This window comes from Lotus japonicus, chromosome 1 (assembly GCF_012489685.1).
Source record: "Lotus japonicus ecotype B-129 chromosome 1, LjGifu_v1.2".
Lineage (NCBI taxonomy): Eukaryota > Viridiplantae > Streptophyta > Magnoliopsida > Fabales > Fabaceae > Lotus > Lotus japonicus.
The window spans coordinates 68189924-68210655 of NC_080041.1; the positions used below are offsets into that span (position 1 = coordinate 68189924).

The 20732-nt window shown below is 33.7% G+C and overlaps 3 protein-coding genes and 1 non-coding gene across 6 annotated transcripts; 2 read left to right on the plus strand and 2 right to left on the minus strand.

The window, feature by feature from the left end:
• The first annotated feature begins 9064 nt into the window (after positions 1 to 9064).
• LOC130742497 (uncharacterized) lies at positions 9065 to 11205 on the plus strand. The gene is made up of 2 exons (XM_057594600.1): positions 9065 to 9366; positions 10196 to 11205. Exons 1-2 carry the CDS (start codon positions 9328 to 9330, stop codon positions 11003 to 11005), a joined length of 849 nt encoding a protein of 282 aa, XP_057450583.1. The 5' UTR covers positions 9065 to 9327; the 3' UTR covers positions 11006 to 11205.
• Positions 11206 to 11513: 308 nt separating this feature from the next.
• On the plus strand, positions 11514 to 13029 carry LOC130742487 (uncharacterized). Its single transcript, XM_057594592.1, has 3 exons — positions 11514 to 12569; positions 12663 to 12742; positions 12850 to 13029. The coding sequence occupies exons 1-3, from the start codon at positions 11715 to 11717 to the stop codon at positions 12941 to 12943; spliced, it is 1029 nt and encodes a 342-aa protein (XP_057450575.1). The 5' UTR covers positions 11514 to 11714; the 3' UTR covers positions 12944 to 13029.
• Positions 13030 to 14891: 1862 nt separating this feature from the next.
• On the minus strand, positions 14892 to 14973 carry TRNAS-GCU (transfer RNA serine (anticodon GCU)). The gene has a single exon. It is a non-coding gene; the product is annotated as a tRNA-Ser (tRNA).
• Positions 14974 to 15198: 225 nt separating this feature from the next.
• On the minus strand, positions 15199 to 17407 carry LOC130742505 (thioredoxin-like 3-1, chloroplastic). 3 transcript variants are annotated; one of them, XM_057594608.1, is made up of 6 exons: positions 17305 to 17407; positions 16760 to 17167; positions 15998 to 16072; positions 15725 to 15791; positions 15606 to 15623; positions 15199 to 15485 (listed from the first exon to the last, which is right to left on the minus strand). In XM_057594608.1, exons 2-6 carry the CDS (start codon positions 17062 to 17064, stop codon positions 15387 to 15389), a joined length of 564 nt encoding a protein of 187 aa, XP_057450591.1. In that variant the 5' UTR covers positions 17065 to 17167; positions 17305 to 17407; the 3' UTR covers positions 15199 to 15386. The 3 variants fall into 3 exon arrangements, with proteins under 3 accessions (XP_057450591.1, XP_057450597.1, XP_057450587.1); XM_057594614.1 differs by having other exon boundaries at positions 16760 to 17170; positions 17305 to 17400; XM_057594604.1 differs by lacking the exon at positions 17305 to 17407 and having other exon boundaries at positions 16760 to 17286.
• Positions 17408 to 20732: the final 3325 nt, after the last annotated feature.

The window sequence follows — 20732 nt, forward strand, 5'->3', positions numbered from 1 at the left end:
TCGGAGTGAAAAAATGAGAATTCCTAGCCCAAACCTAAGGATCATGTTCGGAGTCAAAATATCTAAGGCCCAATATAGTGGCTCAATTGGATCATCCCAAAATGGCACATATGTAGAAGATTAGGCCATATATGAGATGGGGATTAGGTTATCTGGAAAGAAATCTTGGATATCACGAAATTGACCCTGAATTTAAACACTTTATAATTTATATCCATATTAAGAACATACTCATGCTAAATGAATTACACATTTGAATAGATGAATAACTCTTATTGACATCTTAAACGAATAACTCTACTAGTTTACCAGTCTACCTTTATACTCATTCGTATTTGAATTTGTTTTGGTGTTTTTTCAGAAGATTGCAGGAGAAACTGATATCGAAGAAAAGGATGTGGGGGGGGGGGGGGAATTTTGGGGATTTTGAAGTGGTGCATTTGGTGAAAGGTTTTTTTATGTGAAGAACTTGTCATGGTCATGCATGATGATGAGTTAGCATAACAATGATAGCATGACAATGAAATGAGATTTTTTATTTAACCAAGATATTCACAATTGACCCGCTAATTATGAAGTTAATCCTCTCGAAACTATGAAATTGCTTATAAGTATTATATCAAAATGGACTTGTTTGATTGGAGTTTTAGTTTTTGTATTTAAAATTTGTTTTTAAAAACTATTTTTAAAAATAAAAGGAAAAAAAAAAAACGGTTTGAATAAGTTGTTTTCCAATTTGGCCAATATTTAAAAACGGTTTATGCACTCAATTTAATCGATCACTGGACCTCTCACTACCCAACTCATATGTCCATAAACCAAAAAAAATTCAGTTAAAAAAAAAACAGTTTTCAAATCTCACTTGAATCCCACTTGATCTCACTTTCTAAATACATTTTAAGGTAAGACATTTTCAAAAGATTTTTCCCAAAAATTAATAACATATCATAATTATAAGTATATTTGTTAAAAATTCCGTTACCTATATGATGATGAGTCTTCTAAAAGTTTATATATCAAACTTCAAATCAGTGTTTTAAGACTCGGCTCGGACCGGCCGGTCCGACCGGGACTCGGTGACCTGACCGGTCCGAGCCACACTTCAGACCGGAGGTGCAAGCCGCTCGGATTGAACCGCTTAGAACCGGCCGGTTCGATCATAAACTCGGTGACTCGGCCGGTTTTTTGATTGAACCGGTGAGTCACCTTTTTTTTTTTGGTCAATGCCAGTCGGCCCAGTCCCCCTTTTCATGCTTTTTTAATTTTTTTTTAAGTTTGTTGACGTTGGGCCATTCAAATTGTTTTTTTGGAAGCCCGTTTATCTAATTATTAAACATATTGGGCCATTCAAATTGTTTTTTTTTTAATCCAGTTATAAACATTTTGTATGTAGTAGGAAAAAAACTTGATATTATGTTCAAAATGCTGCCAGGAGGGTTCGAACACAAGCCATGGAGGAAATATGGAGGAAACCTAACCACTGCACCATTACTATGTTATTGATTGGAGACAGATTTTATTAATTATATATTAAATATATATTGCATTGGACATTTTTTATGATTTTCAAATATACACCGAGTCAAGCAATCGAACCAGTGACCCACTGGTCCGACCAGTGACTCAGTGACTCAGTACCCCGACCGAGTCGATGACCGAGCCGAGTTTTAAAACACTGCTTCAAATGAATGTGGTAAATAGTTTAGTAAGTAGTTGACTCTCACGTATGAGATTGGCCTTCATTAACCGATGCAATGAAAATCAGAAGATTTGCCCCCCTCTACCCGCAAGATATGTGGACCTTATTGGTGTAGTTTGTGCTCTTCATCCAACAAAATTTAGTTTTTAATTTGTTATTAACTAGGTTATGTATGTACTTTTATATACATTTGCAAGACTTAACCAGTTTTCATCGCATCGCATAGATGAGAGGAAAATAAAAGTGCAGGACCCACCTGTTATTTTTCCCTTCTGATCGCTTTTCCATACAAATTCAAACATGCTGTATGGACAGGGTATCCCACTCAAAATAAATCTCCTCCTAATATTTCTATGCAAAATGAATCGAAGCAAACATATAGCGTTAATGTACTTGATCAAATAATTCAATTTCACGATGAGAAAATTCCAAATATTCTCCTTTCTTTGAGGGTGAAATAAAGAATGACTTTTTTTTTAGATGACGCAAAGAGAAACAAAACTAAGGCCTAAGATGATAAACACTAAGCCTATCCGCTAGTAGCAGCACCTCCAAATCCGCCGGAGGGGTAGGATTATAGCTGTCAATATGGGCTGGCCCGACCCATACGGGCCAGCCCGTCACGGGTTGGGTTGGAAACGGGTTGGGTCAGGCCAACCCATATTTTGACGAGCTAGAGAAATATGAACCCAACCCGACTCGCAGGTTGGCTCGCGGGCTGGCTCGTTTGTTATGTTTCATAAATAAATGAAATCTGAAAAATTGGATAAAAATATTTGAAAAAAGAAAATGTTATAAAAAAAGTTATTAAAATACTGTATTAACACATAAACAAGTAAAATACTGTATTAATACTAGTGGTAGTGGATTTGAATTAACAATACTAGTTTAACACATTATAGGTCAAGTTCAAACTCCAAATATAACATAGGTTACAAATCCACATCAAATATAGTTTAATTAAAACACAACTATTCCAAATCTAACATGATTTAACAAATCAACATCCAACATTGTTTAATAATATAACAAACACAACAACTTCAAATCTAATATAGTTGTTTAAACAACATTAGAATCATGCACAGTTGCATCTTCAAAGAGAACTTCTTCTTCCTCCTCCTTCTCATCATTTTCATGATTTTCATCTACAATCACAAAAGTTTTAATTAATGACAACTCATAAGTAATAATTTTACAAAACAAGAATATGGTAAATGAATTTAATTTACCTGATTTATCAAAGGCAAAGCCCTTTAACTAGTTACGAGTTAGAATGATTGCTTGAACATTGTCAGGAAGAAGGGAAGAACGATATTTGTTAAGAACACGTGAACCAATACTAAAAGTCGATTCACTAGCAACTGTGGTTATTGGAATGCTCAACACCTCACATGCCATCCTACAAAGGTTTGGATAACGATCAATGGAATCCCTCCAATAGCCCAACAAATCCAATTTAGGATTAAACTTTAGATCAAGGTTTCACTCATTCAAATAAGCTTCCAACTCAGATCTTCCAGGGTCATCATTTTGATTCAAGTGATCAATATATTCCTAAGACATGAAAAGAAAAGTAAAACAAAGTGACCAAGATGAATATATAAATAATAATGACAAACTAAACATAAAACATATATTAAATGTGTAACAAAACTTACATATATAGGATCATAATCAGCAACTATCATGTTGGCATTTTGTTGGCTTTGTGGATCAACATGAGAACTTGATGCGGTCGATTCACTAGACCATGTCTTCACATACTCATCATAAAGCTTGAACATCTTCACTTTGATATTATTAAGCTTACTTTCACAAGTAAAGGGATCAAGATTTGAATAGTAAAATCGAAGGCCGTCAAGTTTCATCCTTGGATCGAAAATTGTAGCAATTGAAAGAATGACACTATAATCACTCCAATATTTGGTAAACTTGATCATCATATTCTCCGCCATGCTTTTAATTACCAAATCATCACTCTTGGCATTTTCATTCAACAAACATTCAATTCTCCATACATGTGTGAAATATAGATAAGAAGTTTGGTAAGATGTGCCGGAGATCAAGTTAGTTATGCAATAAAATGGCCTAAAAAATTCACACATTTTCTCCGCCCTATTCCACTCGTCATTTATTGGGCAATGAGTGTAGTTTGGATCAAGAATTTTAAACTAGCTACAAGCACCAAAAACACGCATGGGAGAAGGAAAATACAAATCCCATTCCTAATAATCCAAGAAACCATCACCCCCTCTAATTGCTACATGTAGCAAAAGATAAACTCAAAATAATCATTCCTTGTGTTGTGCTCCACCTCCTCTCTTTGAAAAGCCCTATCACAACAAATACCAACAGTATAGTAGGAGACGAAGAATTCCTCTAGCCAAAAGAAATAGCAACATAATAGATAGTGATAGAGAGTAGAGACCACTCATACCGTTGATCAGAAACAAGGAAGCAAGGAGAAACGGGTTTGAGCCGTCGGTGAAGGAGAACAAGCCACCACAGAAGGAGGATGAGCCGCCGGTGATGGACGAGCGAGACAAGGGGAAAAAGAACTTGACCTGTGGAGTGAAATGTGAGGCCAGGAGATTTTTGTGATTTGGATAAGGTTTCTTTAATTTAAATTTAAAAAAGATTTATCTCTTTTTCTCTTAAAAAAAACTAATTGGGATTTGGGCTTATCCAAACAAAACATTAAAAAAAAAAAGTAAAAAAGCACCTGACCCGCGGGCTGACTGGTTCAACCCGCGGGCTGACCCTTTTAACCCGCGGGTTAAACGAGCCGGGTTGTGCTGGCTAGTGGGTTCCAACCCATATTGACAGCTCTAGGTAGGATAAGTAACAACTTACACTGAAGGTAGATCCGCGCCAACCTTATAGTAAGGAAATCCGCCGGAGCGTTCCCCTCCCTAAGGATATGATGAAGCTCCACCCGCCACGGCCTAGAAAGCAAGGAAGTGATGGAGCGCACCAATGAGCATACACAAAGAATGACTTTAAATTCAAGATAAGTTGATTTTTTTAGCTTTTGATTATAGCTATAGCCATGCCTCAAAGGCCGAGTTATTAATTTCAAATATGCTACATGGCACCAACTTTTCACTTATGCCACAGGACACCAACTTGAAAATCTTGCTATACACCCTCCGATCATATATATAAGCAAAAAAAAACTTTTTAGCAAATCTCTGACATTTTTTACTTTGAACTCTTTTTATATAAAACATAAGGTTCATGCTTAATTAATTAACACAACCCATGGGGCACTTATCAAGGCCATAGGTTTCCTTAACTGCCTTAAGCGCTTAGCGGCCAAGAAGTGGCCATTATTTTTGCATTTTGATTCTACCAAAAATCCGCTTAGCACCAAGCCTTCTATGCTGAACGTGGAACTTGATTCCTTTTTTTAATTTGTTTTGGCTTGGATCTATCTTCGCGCTTTTTCCTATAATCATAAATAGGAGGATTTGCGGTTCGGTTTGGACCGGTTTTAGGTGAAACCAAAAGTCGATCCAATCAAAATTCATTGGTTCGGTTTCGTTCGATTGTTAGAAAAAAAAATCAATATCAATATCATCAATATCAATCAATATATATATTAGAAAAGAAGAACTTCTCTAAGGCTGATTTGATGATGTGTCGCTCTCAGATTAATTCTCAGGCCAATTTAATGAGGTGTCGCTCCCAGATTAATTCTCATGCCAATTTGATGAGGTGTCACTCACAGATTAATTCTCATTTGATATTAAAAATATTAAAAAAAACATATATGTACATTTTTATAATAAATAAAAGAAAAACAAATCAGTGAAAAAAAATCATATATAAAAAAATATTTTTTAAGGATTTTATTTTGTTTTTATTGTTATTTGTTAGATTAGTTTATTATTAGTCTTATCTCATTGAGATATAATTTAGATTTGTTTCTCTATTTTAGATTAGTATCTACATAACAAAATATTTATTTAAGATTTTGTTTTGTTTTTATTGTTATTTGTTAGATTAGTTTATTATTAGTCTTATTTCATTGAGATATAGTTTAGATTTGTTTCTCTATGTTAGATTAGTATCTATTTAAATAGTTAAATAGAGATAGGTTTAGATAGATTTAGTTTCTTTTTGTCTCTTTGTTAGATTAATAATAAACTAAATCTTAACAGATATTCAACAGAGTCCTTATATGTCTTTGTCTTCTCTATATTTTTAGGACTTTCTTCTTTCCCATTTTCTCTATTCATACAACTTGCTTTGTTCCATTTTCATAGACAATATTTTGTTCTATTTTTGCTGCTTTATGCTACCTTTAATCTATGGAGACTGCCTACTTGATTGAATGATTAACTTTTACTTAACTTTTTCCTGACTGACAAAGAGTAAACGTGTTTGATTCAGGTTCGATGTGAGAATTTTTGAAATTGCTATGTTCGCACAGATCCTTCTCAAGTATGACATTCAAGCTGTCTGTTTCAGAGACCGTGAATGAGGAATAAATTGATTGAAAAGGTAAGCTAACATAGAAATAGAAACCGTTTTGTGTTTTATATTTTTGATATGTTACTTGATTTGTGATCATTGTTATTGCTCACCTTTCTTTTATTGGATTTGCCTTCTCTATATTGTGGACTGCACTCTAGAATTTAACAGCTTCAGTGTTTGTTACTATATACACATGCATGTAGTTTTGTTGTTTAATCAACAGTGATATAGTTCTCTGACGTAGTGTCATCTAAAGTTGCATACTTCACTTTTTTATTCCTGACCCTATTTTATTAGTTATAGCATTATATTGAATGTTGTTTTTAATAAAATATATACAAAATGAATAATTCTAAATAGTTAGTGTATATTTTTAAAAAAATTATATATTGGAAAACACAAAAAGTCGTTTGAATTAATTTTTTGAATAGGTAACTGAATTTAAATTTAAGGCATTTATAAAAAAAATCACATGTTGACCAAAAATATGAAGAAAAATACAACAAGTTATCCAAGCACATGTTGACCTTTTTAAATTTTAGATTTGATTAGGATTTAAGTTGTTTATTTCTTGATTTTCTCTTGGGTATTTTATTTTATTTTGAGAGTATTAATTATTTTTTATCGTATTTTTATTGAATTTTCGGATTTTTATTTAATGCAGGACTTTATGAGTTTTTATTGTGATTTGCTAGATTTTGGTAGTTTTTATCTATCTTTAGTTAGTATCTTTTTAAATTTTAAATTTGATCAGAATTTAGATTGTTTATTTTTTGATTATATCTTGGATCTTTTATTTTATTTTTCATTTATTTTGAGGTCATTAATTAATTTTTATGGTGTCTTTATTGAATTTTCAAATTTTTATTTAATTTATGATTTTATAAGTTTTTATTGGGATTTGCTAGATTTTGATAGTTTTTATCTATCTTTAATTAGTACCTTTTTAAATTTTAGATTTGATTAGGATTTAGATTGTTTATTTCTTGATTTTTTCTTAATTTGTCTTATTTTTATTAAATATTAATTCAAGGAAAAAGGAGTTGATCTGGTGTTGATGGTCTACAAAGCTACCATGGACAGTGGACACGTAGAGATTTGATGGTTGCTAGGTGAATTTGGCAGAGTTTCTCATTAGCTGTGAACTTCGGTTGTTTCTATATTGTTTCCATTTATCACCTAAGAGAAGTGTGTTTACTTAAATTTTCAAACTCATGTAAGGATGTAACAGAAGGGGAAATTAATCATGGACAACTAAGTTAGTTAGATGTTATTATAGTAGTTACTTAGTACTAGGACGAGATGAGTTATAAATAGTGGGAAATCAAATTAGAGAACACATTATGTAGCATTATATATCTCTCATTAAGTATGTCATTTAGTATATGAAAATATTGCTAAAGTATGGTATTGAACATGTCTTTAGCACAAGAGAAAGTTCTTCGTGCAACACATAGATAAAAATTGACTGTTTGAACTTATAGGTCGAAATATGATGTCATTACTTTTTTCATAACTTTTTGAAAGTTTTAAAAAGAAATAAATATAAAGGCATGATAATTTGATGATTAAAATGTGTCGTGCGGAAATTAGAAAACATTAATACATATATAGTGTATTTTTGTTTAAGTTAAACTATATGGTTAAGAATTCCCACGGGGATGGATATTTTACATGAGAATTCATGTAAAATTAACAGAAAAAGCTCATACGGGGCAAAAAGCTAGAAATAAACCAAGGTTTTGATTCATACCTCAAACACAAGAGCAAATTTCATCGTAAAAACACTAGAAATATTTGTTTTGGAGATGCACACAATTTTCTACTGCTTATATTTCTGAAACCTAAAAGCGGCTGCTGTTTGTATTTGCGTATAATTTTCAATTGATATGTTTTAATTTTAAACTAATATAATGCTACCTACGTGAGATTTTATTTTATATAAAAAGTATCATAAACTTTTTTATACAATCATTATATTCTAAACTAATTGATTGATATTATTTTAATAGAAAAATTTAATATAATTAATTTTAGTATTGTTTTCAAAATTTTAAGAGTGCATATTTATATATGTTTATAACTATTGGATAGTAAGAAAAGTACGAGGAATAAAAAATATTAATATATATGTACTATAAAATGATGACCTAAATTTATTAGTGCTAACAAATTAGAGTTACGAGATCTCATGGGGAGGAACAGTTTGTATTTGAATTGAAAATTTGTAGGATTTAAAAAAAATCATTTTTTCTATAATTTAAGTGTATTTTTAGTAATTTAAACAATAATTATATATTTAAGTATTGTTACATATCTAAAACACAAAAACATTACTCTTTATGCAACATGAGTATACATCTTCACAAAATGAAGTGTATGCTTACAAAACACTAAAATTGAGTGTCTGAATTTGTGCTATTTAAATATCTATATCTTTATTATAATTGTTCTTATATTCTTAGCATCTTAAATATTTTATAATGTAAAATATTAATCGATGTATTAAATACAATAAACAAATTCCCCGTGCAACGCGCGGGTAAAAAACACTAGTTAAAAAACAAAATAGGAACATTAAAACCTACTATGAATGAGATAATGTGATTTAAAAAACAAAGTAATTTGAAAAAAGAAATTAATGGATAATCTAAAAAGTTAATAAAAAAATTCCAAATTTATTACTAATAACAACTTTTCATAATCTATGTAAAAATAGGTAAATTTTACATAGATTTATATCTGGTTCGTGTCAGGTTATGTAATGTTGTTTTCTGACAGGCGTGGGTTTGCCCTTAAAGTTTAAAGTATTCATAGGTTTTATACCCAAGCTTGTATTAAAACCATCAAAATTGAAGTGTAAATTGATGGATGTATGAATTATATAATAGAGAGAGAAGACATGAGGCGTTCGATATGATCCTGAATTCCTGATGGAAACGTGAAATAAAATTCAACGGTGGGATGGGTTCATTTCCTTAAACCCTAGCTAGGTTCGGGAGCTATAAAAGACAGAACGTGTCTCCAATCATTCTTCTCAAGTAAATTTGGTTTCTGTGTCAGATCTCAGAACAGCCGTTTCTTTCTCGTGAGCTGAGAATATATCTCTGCGCATAGTTCAAGGAATCCATCGCTCAAATCTGCTAATGGCTGCTACTGCTCGTGTCTTACCTATAAGTAATGAGGTAATACCGTAATAACCTAATATTGCATTTCTTGATGATCTGATTTGCTGCCGTGATTCTTGTATATACTTGATAGATCGATCCCATTTAATGTACAAGTTTTAGATGTTTGAGATCTGTTTTTTTTTTTCTTAAAAGGAGATATGTTTCTTAAACTTTTGAATTGTTTCAGGATCACTGAATTAAATCTATATAATTAATGGCCATAGCAATGATCGATTTAATTTGTGTTTTAATTAGCTAGATCTGTTTTACCGAAATGAGTTGTAGAGAATTGTAGAACGTAACTGAAGGAGAACAAAGGTACAGAGGTTGTGAAGTGTGAACTTATTGAAAGGCCTGAAGTTCCCAATTGCTTCAACTGCATTCCCTAGAAAGATCATGATAGATGGGACTATTATTTATTTCTCTAAGTTATACTTTCTAGTTAAAATATTCTACTACATGTTCGTGGCATCTTGAGTGCTGTAAAAGCTTTGATATACATGATGTATTTAATTTTTCACTGGATACTTTACTTTATTCACAACATGGATGCTTTAGACATGTTTGTCAGCTGTCATTTGTTAGGTGCTTCATTTCTATTTGTTTGTTGTCATCAAGAAGAAGAACTCTATTATCGCTAGCTCAATTAAGAGATATATAAATTAAGTAAGAATAGTGATGTAGTGATCTTGATCCTCTTGAGCCAGAACCTTAGCGCGCACTATAAGTCTGTAAATCTCCACACTTATATTTACTTTAATCAACACGCGCGCCATTTTTAATCCATGTGAAACTCATCCACATGCTCTAGAAAGTTGGTTAATTATTTTTTGTTTGGTGGCAGAAATTTAAGAAGACTTTGAGTTGGCCTATGAGTAGCTGCGCTTCCTTGTCTATGGAGAAAGTTGTATCCAGTGTTGCACGTCGCACGAGTCCTGATCGTAATATTTGTGTCTACATTAGTAATGGTGTTCCTTTTTTTTATGGCCCCCATGAAACGAAGGATAGAATAGCTTCCTTGAATGAATTTGTACGGTCTAGCAGTACTCCTGATGATGCCCCTGAAGCGATTATAGTTGCTGCCTTGAAACAACGTGGGTCTGGGAAATATACAGCACCCATAGGAATGGGTGCTGCTAATTATCCTCCTATGGTTATTAATGATGATAATGGGAAGGCCTGCAAGGTTGTTGATTGGGATAAAGAGTTGGGAAAAATTTATAAGGCGAGAACTATGAATGGTAAGGCTTCTCCAAGTGCTCCTCCCTTCTGGTATGATAATTTTGGAAAGGATACACCTGCTGCTAGTGCTTCTTCTTATGGATATCCTTCTGTCTTGAATGAAGATCATGATGATGATGGGATTGTGACAGTGTCATTCAGTAATAATCGCTACTGCTGCATCGGTGGAAATGGTGGTGGTGAAAGTAGCAGTGAGGCCAGTACTGCTTATTCTTTTAAGAATGCCATTGTCAAGGACAGTGATGAGGCAAGTAGTACTGGGCGTGGAAGTACTGCCCCCAAAAAAATGAAGAAAAAGGATAACAATTTCGACACTGGCGTTGACTGTATGGCTGGTTTCGGAGGTTGCGTACCTTTCAAGTTCAAAATATGGGTGAAAAGAAGCAAAGACGTCTATGCCATAGATGGCTAATCAAACTGCCGCAAGCTAGCTAGCTTCTGGCTTAGGCAAATCGCTTTGCTTCTTGTGTGATCTCTGTAATCTTCTCAATTTCCTTCACGTTCTATAGTCTCTTTCATTATTTTTTCTCTGTTCTATAGTACTTGGAATTATATTGGATGATGAACACTTTTTATCATTTTAAATATATTTTCTCCTGCTCTTGTGGCTTATGGCATTTTTATATATTTTCTTTCCTTCATTACATGTATAAAAATTAAAAATTGAAGTCATGGTAGGGCATATTAGGACTCATTTTTCCCAATATTCCTTTTTTTTTAAAATTAATATTCCTCTTTTTTTATCACATCACATTTAACACTTTAAGTCTCTCTTCATTTCATTTTAGTTATATACAATCATTTTTTTCTTCAGTGTAGAACTATCTACAATAATAATTGAATGTACCCAATTCTTTATCATTCACTAGTGAGACTAGTATGAAATAACAGAAATCAAGTATGCTAATTATTTCCCTTTCTAGACCCTTCCTTCAATTCCAACACAACATCACCCCTACTTCCCTTGTTTCTAGACCTTTCTTTCCACGCCACACTCCCCGATTTTTAAAGGCTTCAACCCCCTCCCTATCGAGTCACATTGATTCCTCCACTCTCACTCAATCACACTCACTCCCACGCGCACAAACCAAAATCGACACCGTCGTCGGCGTCGGCGTTCAATGGCGAAATACGGCGAGGGCGACAAACGGTGGATCGTGGAGGAAAGAACCGACGGCACCAACGTCCACAACTGGCACTGGTCCGAAACCAACTGTCTCGAATGGTCCAGAACCTTCTTCACCAACCTCCTCTCCGGCCTCACCATCCTCAACGGCGAAGGCAACCTCTTCATCAGAACGACGTCGCTCCGCACCCTCGACGGCGAGGCCTACGTCAACATTCGCAAAGGGAAGATCATCCCCGGTTACGAGATCAGCGTCACGGTTTCCTGGGAAGGTGAGGCCAAGGATTCCGATGGTAAATCGCTGCTCAAGGTTACCGGCGGCGTTGAGATTCCTTATATCTCCGACGAGAACGCCGATGAGGATCCTGAAGTTAGGGTTACGGTTAACGATGAGGGGCCAATTGGGAGGAGGATCAAGGAGGCTATGGTTTTGAAGGGGAAGCCGTTGGTTGTGGAGAAGGTGAAGAGTTGGGTGCAGAGTATGGCGAAAGGGGGTCCTGTTAAGGAGGAGCTGGAGACGAAGAAGGTGTCGCCGCCGCAGCAGAATCAGAATCAGAAGCCGGCGACGGAGGGTTCTGCTGCGCCGACGAAGGAGGTGAAGAAGGGGGTGAAGAGTATTAGATTGACGGAGAGGTTCAATTGCAGGGCGAGGGATTTGTATGAGATTTTGATGGATGAGAATAGATGGAAGGGTTTCACGCAGAGCAATGCGAGGATTAATAAGGAGGTTGGTGGGGATTTCAGCATTTTTGATGGGTCGGTGACAGGGACTAATTTGGAGTTGAAGGAAGCGAAGTTGATTGTGCAGAGATGGAGATTTGGGAGCTGGAATGATGGGGTTGTTTCCACGGTGAGTGTGGTTTTTGGTTGATTGAGCTGAGTGTTTGAATGGGTTGGAAGTTTGAATCAGTGTTTTTGATGAGTGGTTGTTGGTTTTTTGCAGGTGAGGCTTGTGTTTGAGGAACCTGAACCTGGTGTTACTGTTGTTAAGCTGACACATAGTGATGTTCCTGAAGAAGATAGGTGAGTGTTTGGTTTGATTGTTACTTGTTGCGATGATTGGTGTTGTGGAATGGTTGGATATTTTTCATCTTGTTTTGTTTTACTGAGATGGTTGCTTGTTAATGCAGGTATGGGAATGCCACTGTAGTGGAGAACACGGAAAGGGGGTGGAAGGATCTCATTTTCCAAAGGATACGTGCAGTTTTTGGTTTTGGAATTTGATATTTATCATGTAATTGTTTTGTGGATTTGGATATTTATATGGAAACAAAGATTAATAGATTGACTTTGGATGTTGTGAACTGAAATGTTCCTGCTTCTTTTATACTTTAGGCACCTGCTACTTTGCAATTTGGCATGTTTCTTACTTTCTGTCTAGTTTGAATTGTAGTTGGTGTTGCCTATTGTCATATAATGAGTTTCTTTGCTTTAAACTGCTCATAAAATCTTAACTAGGATTCATGAATTATAGTTACATGGGACAAAGTGGTTCACTTTGCAACTTCGATGCTGCTACCTTACGACTGTTTGAACCCTGATGGAAATGATTGTCTGGATCATTTTGAGAATATGATATTTCACTGTTTTTGAGTGAATTTTTGTATGTTGTCATCATACCATTTTGGCCTAATAGATTAAATGATATTGCTGTGGCTTCTTGTTAATATGCTAGTAGCTTCTGTTTTCCTATTAGCTTTGCCTTTTGTTGTTTGCATATGGTTTCTATTTTGTTAATTCTTTTAGCAATTAATGGCGTGGCCATGTCAATTCAATCCTCCATTCTTTTGTTCTGCAAACAATTGATTTCAACAGTACTTGTTTCGATACCAGCCGACTGTAATGTAAATGAAATCTAATTTCTCTTCATGAAAATAGTTCAATTCTCTTTTTTATTTTGAAGTGTATATTTAGTTCGTTTTCACCGGTACTAACAGTCACAGATATCTAAATATCTACACAACCATTTAAATTATTTGGTAAACAAGGCAAAAGAACAAAAACTACTCTATCAGAGCTAAAATCCCATGATGATCCTTACGAAGGATATCATTCAAACCCAGAGGAGGAGAAATATACTCCATAAGAGCATAAGACGATTTAGCACCCAACTTAGCTAAATAGTTAGTAGCTACATTCCTTTACCAACTTCCACTCTCTACTAGTGAATAACTTAATACAAACAATGCATATTGAAGAAGAGGAGGAACGCCTCAATGCAAGCGATGAATTAGTAAATCATGCAACCTTACAGCACCCATTAGCACACATTCAAGTGATGCAAAAGTGCCAAAAGCTGTCTTGAGAATCTCCACAGGACGAACCCAAGTTATCCAACAAGAAATATAAGGATGTCCCTGAGCTGAAAAGATCATGCAAGCAGTGAAGCAGGCAATAAATTAGACGTTAAAATAAGAACACTAGGAGTGGCAACAACACACACAAGAGGCTATTGACAACGACAATTCCACACTACCCATATGAAGATAACAAATTGACTACCTGTGATTTAAATAAGAGACACTCACTGTCAAAACAATGAACATACCAAAACATCGGAATGGTGTGAAAATCGGTTCCCTGCAGAATTGACTGAGGAACTTAACAATCTCTAAGACAATGCAAGACTATTTTCGTGTTGAGAATGACAAATGCTACATATTGTGATGGGAATGAAGCAATTGTCAAATTTGTTTCCGAAAAATAGCTAATATCAATCTTATTATTTTCTTAAAAATATTTTATATTTATATAGTAATTTATACATAAATTATTTTATCATTAAGTAATTGGAAGTTTTTTTGAAGTTAAGTATTTAGAAGTTAAATGGTAAAATAATAAATTTAAAAATGTTTTTTTGTGTGAATGGGAAAACATTTTAAAATGATTTAAACAAGGAGAACATCAATTGTATCTTTTAATGAGTTTTTTGTTTTTGTTTTTGTGCAGGTATTTTTTTTTTGTTACATGTGTAGGTATCTTTAAATGAGTTTATCTGAATAAAATAAATGAATTGGAGGTAATATATTTAGATAAAAATTGTATTATTCATTTGTGATCAAATTATGGGCTGGATATTTCGCATACACCCAAAAATATACGGGCTGGATGAACAATATTTTTGTTCTGAAACTACAAAATGCGTACATGTCACAGAAAAAAAAAGGAAAATCGTCGCCTGAGAGATTCGAACTCTCGCGGGGAAACCCCATGTACTTAGCAGGCACACGCCTTAACCACTCGGCCAAAGCGACGTTGTTGAAATAGCAACGAATAAAAACGATCTTAAGCCTTTAAAAGTTTCTCCATGTGATAATATATAACAATCCATGTTGATGATATATGAACAAAGGGTACATTAGATTGATAGCTTTACGTGGATCAATTAACTATGTAAGCTTGCTAAATCCCTCTAAGCTTCTTCTGCTAAGTGTGTTCCACTCAGTTACTGTGATTCAAAGATGGAGAGAGTATCAGCATACAAATCTATTTTCCTCTAAAAATTATTTTGGCTATTGTACAGTTCTATTAATATATGATACAGAGCTATAAGCAGTTGCCAAAATAAATACAATTATACAAAGACATAAGAAGATTACATTTTTCAAAAAAAATATACATTGGCACTTTGTGTCAGGATGGAGTAAGAAAAATAAATAAGAAGGTATCATATAAACTTTTGGATCATTTCTCTGACTTCTTCAATTACTAGCCAGCCCTTATGGCCTCCAATAACTTCTTCTTTCATCTCTCCATCTTTCCATAACTGCAGAGAGTTCAAAGTATTCCATTTTATTTCCCATAAATTCTAAGCTACCCCTGGCATTAGCAAGATCCTTTTTTGTTGTTGGATTGTATAGAAAAAGAAATTCAATGAAGCACGCACCTGAATTGTTGGCATTTTCTGAGATGCAGAAAAAAAAAGACTACTCAGTAAAAAAGAGCTTAATGACATTTAAGACATTGTTAGAATCCAGGGTATGAAGAATGAAAAGTCATACTTACAGATATATTGCCACGCTTGACTAGAGTCTGAGGAACTTTATTGACATCCACACAATAAAAACTGACTCTGAAACAGTCCCAAAATAAGAAAACAAATGAATTATTAGATCAAGTTTGCATTGGATTAAGAAAGAAATTGTATTCCAAACTTGAAATTCCCAGTAGTGGTTAATCTTTATCTTGTTCTGTTTTGAAAGAATATTAGATTAAATTAAGTGAACTATAAAGGGCATGTGAGCATCTGAATGAAGAAAACACTAGAAACTAGTTTACTTGGTGTCAAATTCAGCTGCTAATTTTTCCAACTTGGGCTGCAAATAGATGCATTTCCGGCACCAAGAAGCCATCCTATATAGACAAAAATAAAACAAGCAATCAAATTAGAAAGCCTACCTGCAAAATTGATAATTGTTACTCCACAATTATCATCATCATGTTTGTTAATTGTTACTGCTATATAGAAGTGTAAATGGCATGAATTTGGTTGACAAATACATCATTGAGCACAACACAAGATATATAAATCTTCTGAACAACACTCTAGTTCCTTAAATAGCACAACTGCAAAAAGTGTCCTCAAAGTCAAAATATCTAGCTACAGTATGTTTATCATAGTATCAAGACACAAGAAAAATGAACCAAAAAAGGGTTGACATGGTGATATTCGAGCTAGATCCCGAACTGATAAGTTCGAACCCTGGAAAAATCATCTCTTGCAATAGAGGGCCAAAAATGGGTAGAAGCACAATACTATACATCACTCATATTTAAAATATACCACTGAATTAGGGTGCTATTGGGCATTCAACTCAATTAAGCATTTTGTAAGCTTATAAAAATAAGCTCAAAAAGAGCTTAAGCTATTTTCATAAGCTTAATTGAACATTTGTCTAAGTGTTTATGCTTAAGTTCTTTCCATATCAATTGAGTTCTTAAAGTGTTCAATGGCATAAACATATGATAAAAATTGTGTGAACATGAGCAAAAGTTGTACACTTAAGTTAGAAAATAAATGGAGAGAAAGAGAAGAAACACCAGTCAATGATGATGGGCTCTGAGTTTTGCTGAGCTCGAACTAGAATCTGATCCAGCTGCTCAGAATCATTGATGGGTATCAACTCCACCGTACTCGGTCTTGAAATATCCCACATAGCTTCCACACGCAAATTCCTCTTCCTAATCTTCCCTTCTCTGCTCTTTCTTTGAATCAATGAGTTCCCACAACCACTCTTGCTCGGAAACAAACACCCCCTGCTACCTACCAAGTACAAGGGACTCTGTTCATCTCTCTGGTGAAAATCTCCGTAGAGAAAATGTGAACATGCGCCTATAACAGACATACCCTTTGAACTGCAAGCTTTCCTCTTTCGGAAATAAGACAAGATCTTAAGAATATGGTCTCTAATTGGTTGGATTGGTAGCTAAGAAAAGAACAGAATCATTCTTCTTGGTGATTTGATTTGGTGGAGAAAGCATAGAGTGAGTCAGATGAAAATGGAAAGAGAGAGTGGTGTTGGAGTTTGTAAACAAGGAGAAAAATCATGAAATTGAAAAGAATATAGTGTTGATTGTTTAAATACCTTGGAGACATGGTAAACGTTCAAGGCTTATCCGCAAGGTGTGCACTGAGACTGTTTCAGAAGGATAGGAGAAAAATAGAAGTGCTACCAACATATCTTACACCTTAGTACCTTACCTTATGGTCGGTTTACTTTTAAAATAATAAATATATTTCTCTAAAATTGTATTGAATTTTTTTAAAAAAATAAATCAATTTGTGCGAAGGTGTAATAAAAGAAGAGTGTTGCTAGTATTTTTAAAATAAAATGAAAGAAAAAAAAAAACAATTTCAAAAGGTGTGTGATTCTTAACAAGTTGTAGATTGGAAATGCTTTAGGAGTTTTAAGTTTAAATTTAACAATATGGGCCATGTGTCCGCATGTTGAGTTCAAATAAGATTGAGAAATTCGGCCATTTGATCTCTAACAAATGGGCCAATGTTGAGTCCAAGTATTATTATTTTGCAATTCAATCATTACAATGAGGTTTTGACCAAAAAAAAATCATTACAATGAGGTCTGACACAAAAAAATGTCATTACAATGAGCTTAGTCTCTTTTATATTTTCATGCTTTCTTTGTTTTTTTTTTTTGTTACATCGGTACAAAAACAAAATACTCGTAAATGCATATATTATTGTATTTTGTAAAAGAAAAGTTGCATCCGCGGAATCTAACCAAAGTAGCAAAGACACCATAGCGTTCACCCAAAGCATATAGCAATGCAAAAGTGAGTGAAGAAGAAAAAGCTAAAGCCATCGCCACCTCACTCCTAAATACAGATAATCTCCAAAGTCCAATTTTCTTTTTTTTTAATAGGCAAAGAAATGTATTAAAACAAAGTCCAAATTGATATATAGAATCTTTTTCACCCTATTAGAACTCTCTCTCTCTCTCTCTCTCTCTCTCTCTCTCTCTCTCTCTCTCTCTCTCTCTCTCTCTCTCTCTCTCTCTCTCTCTCTCTCTCTCTCTCTCTCTCTCTCTCTCTCTCTCTCTCTCTCCTTTAATAAATAGTTTTTTGCCAGTAGGAGAGTATGGGAAAAAAGGGCTTGAGTATTCCATTTCCATGTATTAAATTCGTCTCCTAAATTTATCACTTGTCAGTAATTAAAGAATCAATTTGAGTTGGCTCATTTCATGTGAATTACTACATAGTTCTCGACATGTCATAATTGAGTTTGACTAAGTTAAACTAAATTTAATTTAGCTAACAAATTGTTTTTTTTTTAACAAACTAACAAATTGTTAACCCATACTTAATGATCTTTATGCAAATTGTGGGTTAATTAGACCTGTATTGAGAAATTTAAATCAACTTGTATTAAGATTCCAAATTATTGTCTGTTTTAGTTGATGAATTGTGAGCTGGGTTGATTCACTGTGATTTGCATGGGGCAAAGTCAAAACAAATTTATTGAGAATTAGCTTATTCATAATTTTGTTAGATTATTTGGACTCCAATTGGCTCATTTTTAACACTCTTAATTGTACCAAATGATTGGCCACAAATTATGGCTTAGGAATAGGGCCCTAGCTAGGAGAATGACCATGTGGTAGAAATAGTAAAGAAATACCTTGTCATCTCTAAACTGGTAAATTGTGCAGCACTTGCATTGATGATGATTTTGAGCTTCTTAAATAGCATATATAGGAAAGGGTGCGTTATATATGCTAAAAAATGCTTCCTTAAAACGCAAGATTAGCTAAGGATGTATGCACTTTAGCAGTTTTCGCCTGGTATTTTGGGAGTGACTACAAAGCTACAACTACAATGCGTTCTTGTAGCTCCCACAAATCAAAATTGGATTGTATAAACTTTCTTAATTTTCTTTAAATTTTGTATTTATCTCTCTTCATACCTATTAAAAAAATTTATTTAAATATTTATGGAAAAGAAATATATATTTCACTTAACATAATCAACTCAGGGTTCAGCTACTCTCCTCTAAAGTGTGAGAATTATTTTAGAGAATAGGGAATCATATATCCAGCTATCATGTGGTCGGTGATCATTTGAACCGTGATGAGTTTTAAATTGGAAATAGAGCCTAGTCATGTGACTGGCTTCGACTCCTTTTTATTTCTTTACTTCAAGTTTTTGAGGTCAATTTCTAACCTTATTAGACAAGCTAACGACTTACCTTTTTTCTTTTTATAATGAAAGTGAACTTTACTCTTAATTTAATAGAATATCTCGCCCTCTTAAAAATGTCATAAATCAGGGACTAATGTGGCTGGAGCTTTGTTACATCACCGGGTCCATATATATATATATATATATATATATATATATATATATATATATATATATATATACACAATTTCTTAATTATAACTCATGCACTAATTTAGTAAGCATGACAAACATTAGGGAGGAAAATGATTGTTTGTTTGTTTGAATATTTCCTTTTCCACTAATGTATTGAATATTGATGATAGCACATACTTGCTTCGAACTACTAAAAATCATAACTTCAAGGAAAGTTTGTGGCAATTTTTATGATTTTGCTACTGGCCCTTAAAGAAGATGTACACTACTCATGACTCATCTCACGTAGTACTACTTAATTTTATAAGTTTTATGTAATAAAATTGTACTCGTGTCACTATTTTTTATATTGCAAATTTTAATATGTTTATATACTAATATTTATTCTAATAAAAATATACATTGATAGTAGTACAACTTCATCATTTAGTAAATATGAACCGGTTCTCCATATAAATAAATCTTAGATAGATCCAATGAGTGCACTATTTATTCCACGAGGTCTGAGACTTTGTTAGTTTCTCCAGATTAATGGATTTGATTTAAACACCGACACAATGTATGGTATCGGATTAGATTTCAAATTAAGCACACCCACATTATTTTTTTGTGGATGCCATTAGAAAATAAAAGCTTGAGTTTTTTATTGAAACACGTATTAACTCCATACATTATGGTCCACAGAGTTTCCAATTTATGACGAAGGAATGGATCGCTCGCGCACCATGTGTTCATGACTGAAAGTGCAGAGGTTTAGCTTAGACACGAAGCAGTACGCATGTTGTGAGTTTGAAAGAAAGAAAGAAAAAACAAAGAATGTAATTCATAATTTTATATACAATCTAAATTTCCCAGTGTTTGGATTGAAGAGGTGCTGGAGTTAGAAAGTTTGGTTCTGATGTATTAGCCTGTTTGACAACTTGATTTCTTTAATGATATTTTCAATTCCAAAAAAAGGGATAATGAATAGAGGTGAATGAAATACATAGCAGAGTTAACAAGAAAAAAATGTTTGAAAATGGGATTAAAAAAAGTGATTATAAATCTAAAAAACCTATAAGATTTTTTTTGCAAGATATATGAGGTTTGGACTGGTAGGGAAGACCCTAATAATGATATTGTCGAATTCAGGCATAGGGAGTACTGATAGAGGGATCGAAAGGTTTGGGCCTACTTTTCG

Coding starts and splice junctions, on each gene's coding strand:
- LOC130742497 (XM_057594600.1), top strand. CDS start 9,328: ATGGCTGCTACTGCTCGTGTCTTACCTATAAGTAATGAG. Junction 9,367..10,195: donor TCTTACCTATAAGTAATGAG/GTAATACCGTAA, acceptor GTTTGGTGGCAG/AAATTTAAGAAGACTTTGAG.
- LOC130742487 (XM_057594592.1), top strand. CDS start 11,715: ATGGCGAAATACGGCGAGGGCGACAAACGGTGGATCGTGGAGGAAAGA. Junction 12,570..12,662: donor ATGATGGGGTTGTTTCCACG/GTGAGTGTGGTT, acceptor GGTTTTTTGCAG/GTGAGGCTTGTGTTTGAGGA. Junction 12,743..12,849: donor GATGTTCCTGAAGAAGATAG/GTGAGTGTTTGG, acceptor TTGTTAATGCAG/GTATGGGAATGCCACTGTAG.
- LOC130742505 (XM_057594608.1), bottom strand. CDS start 17,064: ATGTCTGTTATAGGCGCATGTTCACATTTTCTCTACGGAGATTTTCAC. Junction 16,073..16,759: donor GAGCCCATCATCATTGACTG/GTGTTTCTTCTC, acceptor TTGTCTATATAG/GATGGCTTCTTGGTGCCGGA. Junction 15,792..15,997: donor GCAGCTGAATTTGACACCAA/GTAAACTAGTTT, acceptor GGACTGTTTCAG/AGTCAGTTTTTATTGTGTGG.